We start from the raw sequence: 16,731 nt of genomic DNA, 5'->3' as shown, positions 1-16,731 counted from the left end.
CTCTGAGTACTCACCAGAGCAAATCGTGAAGTATGTTACACCCACTTCAGTGAAAATAAATCTCCATGACTTGTCCCATCATGAGAAAAATACTAGCGCTGCCTAATGTTAAACACAATTACGAAATCAGACATTATCTTCCAGCTGCAAACACCATCCACTACATCTTTCAAATGTCCTCCTGAAGGGTTTTAGGATTCTCTCATTCAATGTTACAGTCTCCCTGTGAAACAACATTTTCCATCACAGGGGTTTCCTTCTGTCTTCTTTCCTATTTGCATTCATTCTTCCCTTCCATAACAACTACTTACTATTCTTGTGGTTTGTGCGTAACTGAGGCCTTGATCCTACAAATTCTTAACCCGGAGCTTTGGCTCCAGGCTCAGCCAAGACCCTACTGCATAAATATTTGCACGATTAGGGCCCTCTGATATAACCAACCTGGGCAAGGGATCTTCCTTTATGCTTCCAAAGTTGAAACCAAACCTCTGTCTTGTAGCAGACTGCCAGAGAAAACACAAGCACCAGCAAGAACCTACTGAGTGAAAAGCTTACAAAACACGTGTGCAAGGAGGGTTATTTATCTCATTGCGATACTGTGCTATCGTAAGTAGGAAAAAATTGCCATTATGCCCAAATCTGCAGGTTCTATAGTGGAGGATGCAGAGATGACACACTATATAGAATGCCTAACCCTTTTGCCAAGTGGCTAATGGCACCAAAGAGGAGCCTGATTCAATACATCTAGAGTCTTATTTGACAAATAGCTAAACAGATCTCCACTACGAAACCCTGGAAAATCACATGCTTCCACCGGAATTTTCCTGACACAGATAACCCTCTTCACCGGCAAACACTGCCAGACTTCACACAGATAAGAAAGTCTTAATAAGGGGAAGGGAACATGTCCTAAAACTTGGGCCAAAATCTATTAAGATGTTTCTATGTTTGTGTGTGTACACACACAATAATCCAATAAAAACCATGAAAGTAATAGACCCATGGCCACGCGATGGTGCTTACTCACTAATACCAGCGAGCCTTTCTGCACACCTCACCCCATTTACGAGGAAGTTGCTCATGTACTCCACGAAGGGCTTCTGTCAGAACTCTGCTGTGCAACTCAGGCTTGTAGGAACACCAAAGGCTTCCTGCTATCACCTGCTGTTGTAGTGCTTTCGTAAGAAAGTCCTCAGCCCTTCGGTGGGGAGCCCTCAGTATCGATTCTCACAGAGTCTCTGTAGGAATGAGGCAAAACCCTTGAGAACCCAAAGGCAATTCCTGGCCACTTGGGAATGACCTGTTTCTCCTATGTAAGAGCACTTTGATCTCCCTGGGAGCCTTTCTCCTCCACACTATCCTGTGTCATATCTAACTGGGGACATAGGAAGAAGTTGGAGCTAGAGATGATGCACAAAACCTTATCTGAAGTAGTTCTTCCTTCTTCTTCGAGGCAAAAGTAAGAGGAATCTGCCTCCCCAGCCACAGTGTTTAAAGAAGGAGGCTGAACAAAAATGTGGTTTGAATAAAAAAAAAGATGTTTTCCTTAGAAGTTGCTGTGTCTATTCCTTTGTTGTACTGCATTGCATATACTTATGATATTTTTCTGTCTGGCTTCTTGTATTGATGTAAACAAACTGGAACTTACAGTGTTTTCATAGCACACAAGCCTGGCAAAACTTTTTTTGTTTCCAGTAAAACACTTTGAAAAAATACTACTGATGAGGATGAAAAAAATCCTGAAGGGATCCCAAACCACAAAAATAACCATTAGGAAAAGTCACGCTGATGAAATACACTTAAACAATAAAAAAAAAAAAAATGAAATACAACATTTCTGATTACTGTCATTGCTTTAGTTGAGACTGAAGGAGATTTTAGACTCTGCAGCAGAAGGCATGGAAATCCATTCCTTTTAATATATTTGATCTGTATTTACATTAACATTCTACATTTTAGAGGAGTACATATTTTCCTGTAATTTTAAATAAGTGTTGCCTCTAGAAAGCACACAGCGCAATACACAAAAGGACACAGAAGTACACACACTTGAAGGCTCCCACGAGAGCAATTTAGTTTTCAGATTTAAAGGATTGTTTTGTGTATGTTAAATACCGAATTAAAAAATGAAGGGCAACTGCTGTATTGTTTCTTTCATCAGACTGAAAACAAAACATGGATTTTTGGATTGTTTTAACAGGAAAATGAAGAAATTAATATAACACATGCTACGGAACATGATCAGAGCTCCCTCTGAAATATGTTCTGTCCTGCAGTTACCCAAATCCCTAAGGATTTGGACTGAATCCCTGGACGGGAGTGCATTTTTCTTACATGCAGAAAGGTACAGCAAACAGAAAGCAACAAGCAGTACCAGCACACACCTCATTCTTCTGCAAAAAAAGTAATAGGGTTTCATTATATTCTTTCTATTAGCTTGAAGATGGCTCTGGTTAAGAGATTCCCCAGGTGAAACCTTTGTGTCCCATGCCCAGCTGGGAGTCTTCACTGGGGAGAGATTAGGCAGCAGCTATGTACAAGGGTTTTTAATTGGTGTTTACCCTGGGGGCTAAATTACTGGCAACGTGAAATGAGTACTCCAAAATGGCAGGCTCAGGACTTGTCTCTGCAGTGGCAGCTATTTAACTTGAGGACCACACAAAGCCCCAAACCAGATGTTTCAGTTTCATTGCTAGAGTAATTTTATTCTGATTTAGTTGATTCTAATCAATTTAAACACATTTCTTTCTTTTTTTCTTTCTTTTGTTTTTCTTTTGTGTGGTACACACTTCTTAGTAATCAATTTTATATCTTATTTTTGGTTAAACGAATGCAACTTTGCAAGGGTATAAGTCCCAAGAAGCCATAAGGGAGAATACTCCATTTATTTATGAGACCTGTTAAAAGAGGTTCATGCTACACAGCGGCTGCATTTCTGCTCATTTTTTTCATTATGTACTGCTAAAGTCAATTTAAGGACATTCATCCAGTGAAGACTGAGAGGGGCAGAGAAACTCATGTTTGCTTTGATATGACCTGAACTCAGTACACTCCTGTCTCCCACTCAGTCCTGTGACTCTCCCGGATACATTTTGCCTCATCATTCAAACTGTCCAGAAGAGTAGCAACAGGATGCATGCTCTTATATCCTCCTCCTCCTTAAAGACGTGCAGATGGGGACTCGTTAGGAGGGCTAAGATTTGTGCGTGACACGACTAGTTAGTAAGGTGCCAAAGAAGGAGAAGGAAGACCTCTGTGAAACGTGGAAGAATGCCCTTGATTTTCCTTTGGGTCATTTTTAGTTAAAAATAAGGTGAGAAAAGACTCTGTTAGATGTGACTGGCAAAATCTTCCATTTATCCACAGATGAGACACAGCGCAGCCAAAGCAATCCAACCTTCCCACGGTGCCCCACAACGGAGCATGATCACCCACTGAGACACCAGCTCTGCTGCAGAGCCGTTTCAAAGCCTGGCCAAAAGAGGCTGCTGATGAAAACCAGCTGCAGCAGCCCTGGCTTGCAATGAATCACCATCTCCTGAGGGCACAGTCTGAGATCACAGTCTCATGGTATGCAAGCCATCAAGCTACCCATGTGAAAATAAACCATTTATCACACACATGCGGACTGGATATGAACAAGTGACTTAGAAATCTGGGAGGTTCCAAGTCCTATTACCCTCTGCCTCAGTCATTCTCCTGTCACATGAAGTTTGCTGTGATATATTTTGTGTGGGCTGTGGGGTGGGGCACGGAGAACAACCCAAAGTCCAGTTTGTCATTTAGTCCTAAAATTATGCATAAATTACTCTAACAGACAAATCAAAGAACAAAATGACTATGAAAGAGGAAAATGTGGCAGCAAGGGAAAAATTCCCTTGTTGCATATTGTATCTTCATTTGAATTCCAGAATAAATCTGAATGAATTATATTTTTTAATTTGTTTAACTATGCTAATAGTCACCATGCACTAGTGGTTTTAGCAGTATTTTCTTTTTATATGTATGACTCAAGAATTACCATAGCAACTTGCTTCCTAATTAGCCTTCAGTTACTAACAATCAATACGATTAGACAAGGTCAGCGCTGGAGTAAGCTCTATAGATTTTTTGAAAAGGCTACTGAGAGTCAATAATGGCAAGAAGAGGAGGAGTAGGCTCCCGGATGATCTTCCCCAAAGGATGGTTGCTGTTCTGCTATTACTCACTCTCCTACAAACAAAAGGAGCCGTGGCAAATGAGAGCTTTGCCGCTTACGCAGATTGCAAAAAGCTTTTAACCTGCCAACAAATTCACAAAATACGGAGAATGGGAAGCATCCTTAGATCTGCAGATAAAAAGACACGTTGCTCTCACATTGCTGGGACTGATGTTGACTGCACACCATCAAAATCAAGAATAAATATGTCATAGATTTTTCTCAGTGTAGCTACATCTGAAATCAATCTCCCTGTGTGGGAAGGATCCCTGAAACCCGGAATAAGGTGAGACCGGCCTGTTCAGAGGAAGATGTTCCCTGGGATTTAAGCCTGGGCAGTGCGTAGCTGAGATCCCACTGGGAAGTCCTCCCTCTCACCTGAGCGATTGCCCATTGCTGACACAATTTCCCCCTCATTTTTACAGCCCGTTTCAGTCATTAACATGTTATCTCTTACCCTTAAAGCACAGCGCCTGGCAGCACAGAGGGATGAAAACATAATGTGCTATTCAGCGGTACTCTGGGTCCTGGGAATACAAAACACGCTCCTCGATACTGACAGATGAAGGCTCATGAAAAGCCACTTTACTTGTTAGCATGTTTAAAGTCTGCTACCAAGAAACACAGGCAAAAACAAGCTTATTTTTAAATAAGCAGTGTGTGTTTTCCATTATGCCTAGGCACACTGCTGGTGCCGGTGAACTGTGACCTATTTACTTGCCTCTCTCAAAATGTGCTGCCACTTGGCTCTCTTCTCTGTTCCCCACTGGAGGTTACCTCTCCACTGCGGCTGTGCCTTCAGCCCCAGCTGATCCCGGCTCGCAGTGCCACGTCCCCAAACAGGGGGTTGGGCTTGGGTAATGCAGGAGTCAAGACTTGGCACACAGTGAAAATGTAACGCCAAGACAGTCGGGATGGTGCCCTATGACGGCACTTCAAGCCATGGGCTTTGAGGCAACATGACTTGACCTTCCTCTGTACAGAATGCCCCAAAGAAGAACAAGGTAATTTTAAGCTCAAAAAAGGCATTTTTTATTAGAATTTAAACTAGGATAATTAACTTTAAAGCAGAAAAAAAATTGGCTAGATGGAAGAGAACAGAGAAGAGTTTATACCTCCTCTCCCCTGACATCTAGTGCCTTTGGACAAAGTTGGAGTTCCTCAATGACTTATTCTGACCGGCAGTAAGCTCTGCCCAGACTGCAAAACCCCATTCATCGTCTCTGGGGCTCCTCCCTGCTCCCCAACGCAGTCTCTGAGTGGCACATACCCATCCCTGGGCTACAAACCTCCTGCCACTTGCAGTACCTCAAAGTTGTTCCCCTCTGAATATGCCCACTACCCCACAAGGGAGTACCCAATCCCCCTTCCTCCAGGGAGCTCTGCCACTGCCAAGTTTCCTAAAGAGCATTATCTAAGTGGGAACAGAAGTAATAAATAAGCAAATCCTGTTTACTGTACCATGCTCACCCCTTCTCACAGTACAGATGGGAAAAGCCAAAATCTTTAAAATCCAGCACAAGTCTTCAAAGTATGGAAAATAAAGCTGAGAAACATATCATCACAAAATCTCATTCAAAATAAAAGATAAGATTGACAAAAGGATTAGACATGTCTAATGAGCTCCTTCACTTCATAATTACACTAGAAAGGATAAACATTTCCAGATAAAGATGTGAATCTCTGTGCTTTTGAGCAGACAAGCAAGACAGAAATAAATGATGCTTCCAAGTAAGAAAGACTAGTTTAATTCAGTCTGCAGGTACAATTCTGCATCATTCCTTATTTTAGTGCAGAAACTTCACAGCACAGAGGCAACACTGAGAGACCATCCCAAAAGTTTGTGTTGAACAGCTCATTATTTACTAGGTGCATATCTCCTCCTCAGAGGAGAGCACCCTAATGAGATGGTCAAAATAGATTCTCCATATGGATAAGCTATTCCATAATCGTTCCAGAAATGTTCTCTTGAATGTCCTCCTTCAGCAATTGGCATCAGCATCTCTCAGGGACAAGGTTCTGAACGAGGAAAGCCACCAGACTCTCCCTGTTCCCAGATTCTAATCCTCTGCTGACTGCACTGGAAAATGCATAGACACCATCAGCTTTTCATCAGCCTGCATTTCTCTCACAATTATTTGTAATTTCCATCTGTGGTGTTGGCTCCCCAAGCACTCAAAATATTTTATTGCACAGTATCTGTCTTCCAGTCTAAAGCCTAGCAATTTAAATCTTTGCCAGACTACTCTGTGTACATATACACATATGTATGTGTGCAATATATACATATACATATCTAAACTACCATGCAGTAGGCAGTTTACTCACAAAAGGTACACCACTCTTACTTATTTTTAAAGAACCAGGCACATATCTGGAACTCTTAATCAAAAACATGTTCCTGCTTGAGAAATCAAAACTAATATTCACAGTATTTTGCAAGCAATTTGTTCTTGGCTTGGTCAGAAAACAAAAAACGGGCACAATGAATCTCTGGTTTTACACCTGGAATGAATTGGGGCCAGCAGTGTCTTTGATAGAAAAATCAAAATGCAGCTCACTAATAATGATAAAATGCTCAGCTGCCTCTACACTGAGCAAAGCAGCCATCAAACTAATGATTAAATACACATCAATCTTTTGGCATAATAGAAATAAAGGCCGTGCAGTATAATGTTGTCAGAGAATCAACATCACCCGCTTAGAAAATAAATGTCTTGACTTCATCTCAACATTTGTTTTCCATAAATGCTGAGGTTTGTATCAGCTTTTGTATAGCAAGGGGAAACAATCCTTCATTGCAACATGCCATTACACTAACATTACTTCTAAAATAAACAGAAAAGCTAGATAAAATTAATATGGGAAGGTGTTTCTGAAATCCTCCTGAAACTGAATTACCACTTCTGATCTGGTGCCAGCCTTCCTCCTTCTAACAAACAATATTTAGTAGCGGCAACAATAAATATTGAAGAAAATCCCATTTAGAGCAAATCGGGCACAATTTCAAGTAGGTCATGCCTTTTGCACTCACTCACTGGTACAGTTAGGTACACACACAAGATTAATAGAAAAAAAATGCGGTAAAAAACCTTTTTCTCATGAAAAAAGAACTCTCCTTTCTAATTCATACATTTTTTTTAGAGCAAACCCAGAAGCTGGGTATACCTGGAAGGAGATGGCTTTACGGTGCCTCTTGGGACATGCCGTCACCCGTATTCCCACAGACTCACGCCAGCACCGCACTGTGGTGCGTCGGGAGCCACAGACCCTCACCAGCCTGTCTGTCAGGCAGGGGAGGTGGAGGTGCTACACGTTTGAGCTGAGCAACCAACTGAGGTGCAACTGCTGTAATCCTGAAGGCACGTGTTTCCTCTCTGAATTGCTTTGTTATTCAATTTCACACAAGAACGTAGATTTATAAGAATTCTCTTACAACTCTTTAAAAAATCATTTATTGATGTTAATTCTTCTTGTATGAATTTTGCCTTAATCTTTTGCTTACCGTTCCCTTTGTTTTCAAGTCAATACATTTTACTTTGAATTATTTCCAGAAATTTCAGAGTTAATATGTAATTAATATACAAAATAATTTTTTTAAATGTTTTTAAGGGATATTACAACTGAATATTCTTACTTTAATAAGAAAAAAGGTGATTATTTAAACTGAGCAATATTCTGGAACATCACATGAGAAGATCCACCTTTTGCCATGTATGAGCTATGAATTACATTTGAAAATGTAAAATGTAATTAGAAACAGCAATTCTGAGTTCTCGTTTCTTTTTCTGTTATACCTACTTAAGTTTAATAAATGTATGGCTGAGCCAGTGTAAGAATTATTTTACGTTTCTTAGCATATTTGTATTTTTATATTTACAAAGGCACTCAGAAGGTCACTGATTCTACTCTGAAAGTACAAGAAACTCATAATAAACCACAACTTGAAACTACCTTTACTTCAAATTAGAATGAAGCTCTTGGAAGGAAGATACGGAATCTGAAGAAGTGACACTTTTTTGGGAAAAAGTGTTGACCGTGCTGGCAGCCATCTTACATCTTACAACACCGGTTCTGGCTGTTTTTTACCGAAACAAAAAGCTCACCCAACAGCCCCTGTGATGAATCTCAGAAAGTAGGCCAGTAAGCGAACATATCAGCCTCTTCCGTATGCATAAAGCATATCCCACAGGAGAAGAGAAGAAATATTATAATATTAATTCTGCACCACAGGATGACTGTCAATTCTGAGGCTCCTTGCTACGCTTACCAGTTGCAATGATCAGCTTCATGCCTCTGATGCAAGGACCTAGGGTGAGGCTGCCTTCCAAAATGGAATGATTCGGAGAAAGCAAGCATCTCCGCGTGGACACCTGCAGCATGCCAAACCTAAGTCCATCCAGCCCAGTATCTTGCTCTAGCGGTGGTAGGGGAGGCCCAGAAGACGGCGCGAGAGCAGGGGCAAGCCTGTTGAGAAAGTCCCTCTGAATACTCAATCGACTTTTATTGGTGATTTGCAGCTCAAGTCTTTGTGTTTGGTACGTAAACAGGTGAGACACGTTGTCTTCCCCAGATCTCCCCGGGAGACTCTATATCAGCGAAGTCTCGAAGCAGAGCTCCCCAGCTGAACTATGCGTTGTGTGAAGAAGTATCGCCTTCAGGGTTTTTTTTATTTGTCCCTTACCAGCTTTATTTGAAATCCTGTCCCCCAGTTATAGTACTAGAAAGGGCAGGAAATAACCATTCCTGTCCATCTTTCCTGTACTAAACCTGAATGTACAGGCCACTCCAATGTACCAAGTCAAAGGTCTTCCTTCCAGACAGAGGAGTTTTGTCCTGCTCCATTATTCCTCCGGTGGAAAGCATCCATGAATATGTTCATCTCCATGAATGTTTCCTGGTTTGTTACCTATCATTTTTTCTTAATATTTCCTAACATTTCCATTTGGAGACTTCTTTTGACCACGGGGTTGAAACTTTTTTTTTAGAAATGTTAATCTGACCCTCAAATCTCATTTTGAATACATGAAGCTAACTCAGAGCCCACATTTAGATATGCAAAGGAGTTATCTTCATTTAGCCTGCACTTAATTTTATCTGATTTGTTTATGTAGAGTAAGGCAGAAGAACACTGGATCTAAGTTTCCTCCTACAGAAGAGTGGGAACTCACTCAAGCATTTGTCCACATTTCTTTTATGAATTTAGGTAATTTGAACAGTATGTCACTGGGGAGAGACATTAAAGCATTTATCATACGAGTGGATTTCCTTTTTCTGCTTTACCTGTCTCTTTGTCTACACAGCTGGAAAGCAGGGACCAGCAATGATGTCCAAGATGACTCTTCCGTTAAATAGTTCAGTCTTTAATGCTGGCTTCATACCAATGCAGTTAACAAATAAAGATTCTGCTAACAGTTCATTACCGCAAAACTCGTTCTTCCTCAACAGAAGGAAGTAATGACAAAACGTATTTTCTTTTTTCCTTTCTAAATCTATTTTACCAAAGAAAGCAAGCACCAAGATGTCAAACCACACAGAAAGAAATATAGAACACTTCCTTTCTTGTACTCTAACATGTTTCAATTAAAATAGGCAAATATTAGCATGATTTTCTGGGACTTTTTAAATAGAAAAGTTAGCAAATGTTGATATGGACACTATGAACTGATTTTACATTTCTTAGCTCCTTCTTTTAAGGGTTTTTACTTTATTTGTGATTTTGTTTTGCCCAAGCATTAGCAAAAGATTGAGATCAGGTTATTCATTTACTGAAGTATCACAAAGCTGTAATTAAAATCTCTGCTCTTTGACATCAGCAGTGAGTTGCTGACATGGATAATAAACGTTTAATTCACATTTTTGTAATTATGCAAGGGATGACAACAATAACTGCAAATGTGAGGTCTCTTCAACAGATAAGCTTTGGCAGGGAAAAGCAGGATGCCAGGTGAAGATGCAGCAAAACATTTATAGATTGCAATAAAACCGCCAAGTCTTCGTTCGTTACTTATTACGTTTAGAACGCAGGCCATGGCTTCTACTTTCAGGAAATAAACTGAATTAAGGAACAGAGCAGGCTTCCTATGTATTCATACCAAACACTTAAGTTTGCCCCCCGAGGGACGACATTTGCCAAGGCTGCAGAAGGGTTGTCTGAACGGCGCTCCTTCGGGAAGAACAGGTTCCCAAGCCGCCGGCCACGTGTTACGGCAGCCCTGGGGGAAGCTCCCACAGCCGTTCGCCTTTCCAACCCCATTCGTGGCAACCCCTTTCAAAGGGCAGGGTGTAGCGATGGGCAAACGAAGGCTGACGCGCCGGATGCTGCCGGGCTAAGGCGCGCGTAAGGCACGCGTAGCGGAAGATGAGCTTTCTTACGGGAGTTCGCTGCTCAACCAGAGGCCTGGAGTGCAAGTAACCCCTCCAGTATAGAAAAGAGCCAGTTCAAAACCACCGATCGCTGTGAAACGTGGACAGTCAGCTGGGACGGGGGCATCTGGGACTTGTGCGTCCGCCCGCAGGAACCAGGAAGCCTCCTGTGATGGCTCACTGCCCGACCACCGTCACGCCATGGCTGGGCCTTTAGTGCCTGCTGACTCGCCAGGCAGACCGAGGGGAAAGCCCTGTATCATAACAGTGGCCCCATTAAAACAGCCGTTCTTTGGGATGTCAGCTGGAGCTCTGAATTTCTTTCTTTGTGCTGGTTACTCGCCTTAATGTTTTTGAACTGTAGTACTCTGTTCCCTGGGAGAAAATGTATATTTAGACTAATTTAAATGCATTAAGTAGCTTACTTATTTTCATGCCCTGCCTTTAAGATGCAGAATGTTACACATAACTTCCTATAATGTAAATTAGAATTTAATATCCATGGACTTGCACCTTGAGAATATACCCTGGAGTACTTATTACCGAAGTATGACTGTTACCTGATGCAGCACACATTTCGGTACACAGAATGCACTGTGTCCCCCTTTCACCTTAGGGATGTAAATAAATATTTTTGTAAATGTGCACTATTTAACTTATATATCACAGCAGATCCTGCAAATCCATATTATGCTTCTTGCAAAAAAATAAATAGCAGATTTATCCAAATGATGCAATGAAAGATAGAAAGAAACTTCTGCCTAGAACCAATTTCCAAACATCTTGGTTACACTGAATCCTAACCATTTTGTCAAATAGTTTTAATAATCTTATTTAATCACTGCCTTTCGCACACCAAATGAAGCAGCACACGATACACCGTGCAAGAAAAATTGTAGAAGCTGCAAAATACTTCTTAAAATATTTTTATAAATATTTTATATTATTTTATAAAATTTAAAAATACAGCTTTCTTGGCAGCAGAAGACACAGGCTCCTCATCATTAGCCGATCATGCAATTTCTGCCTCTCCCCCTTTCTTCTCATCTTTTTGGGCTTTATGCTGCCAAGTGTTACAGATTCACATGCTGGGGCTGAATGAAACTGATTTCAGGAGCGCATGGGATGATGGACATCCCTTAGCCATTTGCTAGCTCAGGCAGCTTTGGTGGCTACTGCTGAAGAAGCTCTCGGATGGTGAATCCACCAATTTGCCATGTTGTTAAAACTTGCTAAATAAAGCAAAGACTTCCCACTATGCCCAATTTTTGGAGAATTTTACAACCAAGCCAAGAACTTTGCTCCTTCCCCACTCACAGGAAGAGAGATACACCTTGATTCAGCAATGTACTTTAGCACGCGCCTCAAAATTCTCAGTGGTCTCCACTGTCCTCAAGTACCTCACTTAGATGAAGTTATCCTTTAGTTTAGATGAAACGTAGAAGGTAACTCAGTCTGATCTAATTAAATCAAAAGAAAGAGTGACCTGCCTACACGGGCAAACAGGAGAGATTTTAACATCATACATCAGGTTAGTTGTTGTATATGAAATAAAGTGGTGCTCATGTATCTATGTCACAGCCCAGCAGCATTTCTTCATGTAGATCATCACTGGATCAAGAGTCTCAGCAAAAAAACCACAAAAGCTTGAGTGCACTAAGTGCTCTAAGTGGTACATGATACAGAGCTATTTTCTCTAGAAATTCATGAGGAAGCTGTAGAGAGCCGGTGCATATATTCCTGCCATCTTCCACAGACAGAAGACTTCAATTTCCAGGAGTGTCAACTCTGGCAGATTCCCACAACCTTAAAAATTTTAACTTTCCAGGATTTTCAGAGCTTATCAAAGATTGAGCTCATCAAGTTAACCATAGAATGGTTCACATTTTAAATGCCTTTGCCAAAATCTATTAAAGATTTTGGCCCTTCTCCTATCACTCCAAAATATAAAACAGGGACAATAAGTAGTGGTTTTTTGTCTGTCACATCTTCGAGTTCAAGAAGTACTCCAACCACATGGCTGAATTTCCTTGGGCCCCACAGAGGTTGGATTTGGAAGTGAATGATGAAATAAAGCATTCTGTTTTAGCTTAAAACTTTCAAAAGAATAAATAACTGATGATGAATTTTCAAGGGAATTGTGCCTCAGGATACAAATGTGAAGCCTTTTTGGCTTGCACAGGGTAAGGCAATCAGACCAAACTTCCTATAAATACAATGCCCAAATCAGGCCTTGTTAGAGCGACATTCATAAATCTACTTTGCTACCTTGTAGTAACAGAAGGAAACTTAGCAAGAGAAAAAGGGAGACAATATTGCTGCAGACTGTCTCTCCTCCAAATTAAGCACTTTCAGTGCAAGTTGAAGATGACACAGCAGCTGCAGGGCATGTTGAATTGATTTTGCCAGGTATGTGCCTGCAAGGGGCTGCTTTTTACTTTAGTAACTGGAGGGTTAATTAGTTCTGGAAGCGTAAACATGTTGGTTAAGCAGGAGTCCAGATGAGCTGCCACGTTCCAGTTGGCTAAGGCATAGGAATAGACCAAACATCTAGTGAGAGTAACTAATCTGCTTCCCTGAACAGCTATTTGCTAAATTAACACAAAGCCAGAGCCGTGCAGAAGTTGGGAGAGCTGCTCGCAACAAGCGGGTTAGGCTGCTCCTCAGATCTGTGGGTTTCTGAAGTAGTTTTCTATAAGAAATTCAAGTTGCACCTTTAGTAAGAAAAGTCTCAGATAATTAGGGCCTGTCAGTTTATTTCATAACTTTAAAAATTTTATCTAAGAAGAAAAGAAGATCTTTCTCCTAGAACATACTTGAGGGAGGGGGGAAAGATGTTTCTCTCTATGACAGTCTGCAGAATAGACATTTCATGGTTTTTCAGTAACTGAAGGAGTTTAGATGGGCAAGAAGAAAATGACAAGCTAGAGATGGTTCAAATGGGTGCTTTCAAAAAAACTTCAAAATGGCAAAAGTATTCCAGTGACAATTTTGCCAAATAAAATTCCAGTCTGTATTTTTCCAAATGAAAAAACAATAAAAATCATATGAAAACCAAAAGATTTTGTCTTGGTAACTAAAACTGGCGCTTCACAAGGGAGGGCAGATCGGGTGCTCCATGCTGATATTTTCCATTAAGAGTCATGGTCCCTAGTGCCCATTCTGGGAAGTCCTTGGACAGCCCAAATGGAAAACAAACAAGATCTTTCCTGGGTACTGTGACTGGAGCCTGAGGAGAAGTATCTGGAAATTTTTGACATTTTGTGGCAAAATACATCTCTTCAAAGCTCTCAGCTGTTTGCCTGTTTAGAAAGAAACTAAAATGCATAGAGAAAGCAGGAACACTGAAAAATATTATTGAATGATTTTTCTTTGAAAACCAGAAATTTTTGGTCACTGTATTCAAAAGCCTTCATTCACTTTAAGAGCAAATACAACAGAGTTAAGATTTTCATGGAGGACTCATCTTTGATTTAACTTGTACTCAACCAGCTCATCCCCAACGGATGATTCCAAAGACCACCATTTCCCTGCAACTTCTGGGCTTTAAAACCTACCTTGTTCTCACAAGTTAACACAGTTAGAAATGATCTAGTAAAGATAAAAATTCTGTGTACAGATATGCTGGACTGTATAAGATACTATTTTTCTTCAGTAACACATTCAGGAAGTATTGTCATGCTCTTTATTTTTAGTCTGCCTAGTTCTAGGTGAGCACATGCATGTACTACATTGAAGTATCTCACCAGGCTATCCACATTTTACCATATGGAGTTATTAATAGCTGTTTTCCTTAAATAGACTACAATTTGCTTTAATCTTTCTTTCTGTGCATGATCTCGCAAGAGTAAAAAGGCTTTCATACAAAGGCTGTGTTTTTATATGCAAATCTATCATTTGATTATACACTTTTTTGTCCCTACATTATCATGAATATTTCTGATGAATGTTTTATGGCTTAGGCTTAGGATTTGTGAGCTATTTCAAATTTTATCTGTTTGCCATATCATCTGCAAATACAGCATCTTTGTTGATGTTGATTGGTCTCATTTACATATTTATCACACTTTTATTTTCAAGGATGTTTTGCTATATACTGTCTGTCCCCACTTCTCCTCCATGTACTAATAGTACATAGATATATTTTCAAATTGAGCTCATTTCCATATATAATTTTTCTAGTTAACAATAAATCACCACTTAGAAGCATCCTATTCAATGCGATCACTACCTTGGTACGTATCTGACATACGGTTACTGAGCAATCAAAGATAACAGAAGCAGTTTACAATGCACCTTGTCACCTGCTTCATAGTCCAGGCAACTCAATGATTTTCCCCAAGGACTAGGCTAAAAGGAACCTTGCAGGAATGGGGAGAAACAAGTGCCAACAAAACTGGTGACACAGAGCTGACCTTATTCCTAACTGGTAACTCTTGGCCACAAAAAAATAAGACTTTCTTTTTCTTCTCTCAAGAAAAATGACCATTTACAGCAGTGCTTGATGGAGTTATGAAGGTCTGTATCCATGAGTGGGTTGCAGCAACTGGAGGCTTTTTAGTGTGTATCACATGGCAATAGAAGACTCCTGAACCTACAGTGATGCCCTGAAATGGATCTCATGCTTCGGAAAAGACCAGGTGCCATGTGAGCTTTACCACTTGCTGCTGAACAGCAGCTCTCCAATCCTCCTTGCATGTTCACGGCTTGTTCTCCATCCATCCATCCATCCATCCATCCATCCATCCATCCATCCATCCATCCATCCTTCTCTAGGTTCAAAATCCTTTCCCTCACCTACCATACCTTCTGATATGTTCACCTTCTTGCTAAATGCCTTACATGCAAGAGTATGAGGGAGAAGGGTAGAAATGATGCAGAGAAATTATGGCAATTGATTCCTTTTTAGTTTTGCCGTTACACACACAGCACTGAAAGAGACACTGACTTTAAAGTACATTTCCCCACTCCCACTCAGACTCCTCTTGGGTGAACAGCTTGTTTGTGACCCTCTTCTGTCAGGGTGCAAGCACTGGGTATGTTTCTAAGCAAAATGTTGTGATTTGCTCATATAGGAAATAATTCAGAAAAATTGTACATGCCCCAGAATAGTTCAGGTTAGACAGTGTCAGTTATCATTTCTGGTGCTAACACCAGTTAACCCATAGATTTTCAGCTGAAAATAGTAGTTCAGCTGACTCTGAACATGCACAAAGCAATCCTATTTATTCATTAGTGAAAAGAGAATTGGCTGCCCTGTTATGAACAGGAGTTCCTTCCTCCCTAATCTTCCACTGATTTATTCCAGTTTATTACAAAATTCTCCAAATAATCAATTTTCCATGATCTTCTGCTGCGGCACTATATTTATTAATTGCAATGATACTCCATGCTGAATCAACCTTTTGACTGAGGGTCACTTGCTTGCTGATATAAAATGTATTTATACAACAATGTTTTAGAATATAGTCTTAAAAAGAAAGTTTTTTTTTTTAAAAAAAAAAACAGAAAGATGAAACCAGATGAAGGTCAGAGTTAGGGGCTTACTCACAGGCAGTAAAAGGAGCTGCAACCAGAAAATGTTGTTTTGAGTAAAATGGTTGTTTCCCAGTAAATAGTGACATAATACGTACATTTTCTCTAGGTCACCAAGTCCTGCGAAAGCTCCTTTTGGAATGACTCTCATCTTGGTGAGGACAAATCTCCTGAAAACAGAGAAAATGGGGTGGTTACTCACTATTCACAACACAGGGCTGCGTGGTAGCCTTGTCAGCGCAGGAGAGGCCTTTATCACAGGCACAAGGGCAGTTTCCAGGCTGAAGGCTAAATACAGCTGAAATGTTCAAAGGCTTCGTGGGACTCCAACTGCCTGCCTGCACCAAAATTACAGTACAGCATTGAGCTACCTCTGAAACTCCCCGGGGGAACAAGCATCCGTCAGTAGCTGCAGTTTCCCTGCTTGCCTCGGCGAGATATCCAGACCCAGGCACCGGAGCTGTGCCGTGCGCTGGGAGGGGACAGTGTCTTTCTCAGCTTGACCTCTCCTTTGAGACACGCTCAAGCACAAGATGAATCAGCCCCGTGGAGCCAGACTGGGGTGAGTTGCTTACACAAGGCTGTAACGCGGTCCATGCATGCTCATGCAAGGTAAGACTTAACCTGCTGCA

At 40.8% G+C, this 16,731-nt stretch overlaps 1 protein-coding gene across 1 annotated transcript in view; it reads right to left on the bottom strand.

The window, feature by feature from the left end:
- Window positions 1-16,263, bottom strand: part of FSHR (follicle stimulating hormone receptor) — a 51,550-nt gene extending 35,287 nt beyond the window's left edge. The window contains exon 1 of the mRNA XM_010290521.1: window positions 16,198-16,263. Within this exon, the coding sequence (XP_010288823.1) occupies window positions 16,198-16,250 (53 nt within the window). The 5' untranslated portion in view covers window positions 16,251-16,263. The remainder of the gene's footprint in view (window positions 1-16,197) is intronic.
- Window positions 16,264-16,731: the final 468 nt, after the last annotated feature.

The sequence above is a fragment of the Phaethon lepturus genome, unplaced genomic scaffold, assembly GCF_000687285.1.
Source record: "Phaethon lepturus isolate BGI_N335 unplaced genomic scaffold, ASM68728v1 scaffold7837, whole genome shotgun sequence".
NCBI classification, from domain to species: domain Eukaryota; kingdom Metazoa; phylum Chordata; class Aves; order Phaethontiformes; family Phaethontidae; genus Phaethon; species Phaethon lepturus.
Note: the sequence above shows the minus strand (reverse complement) of the source record. Positions and strands in the feature narration are given on the sequence as shown.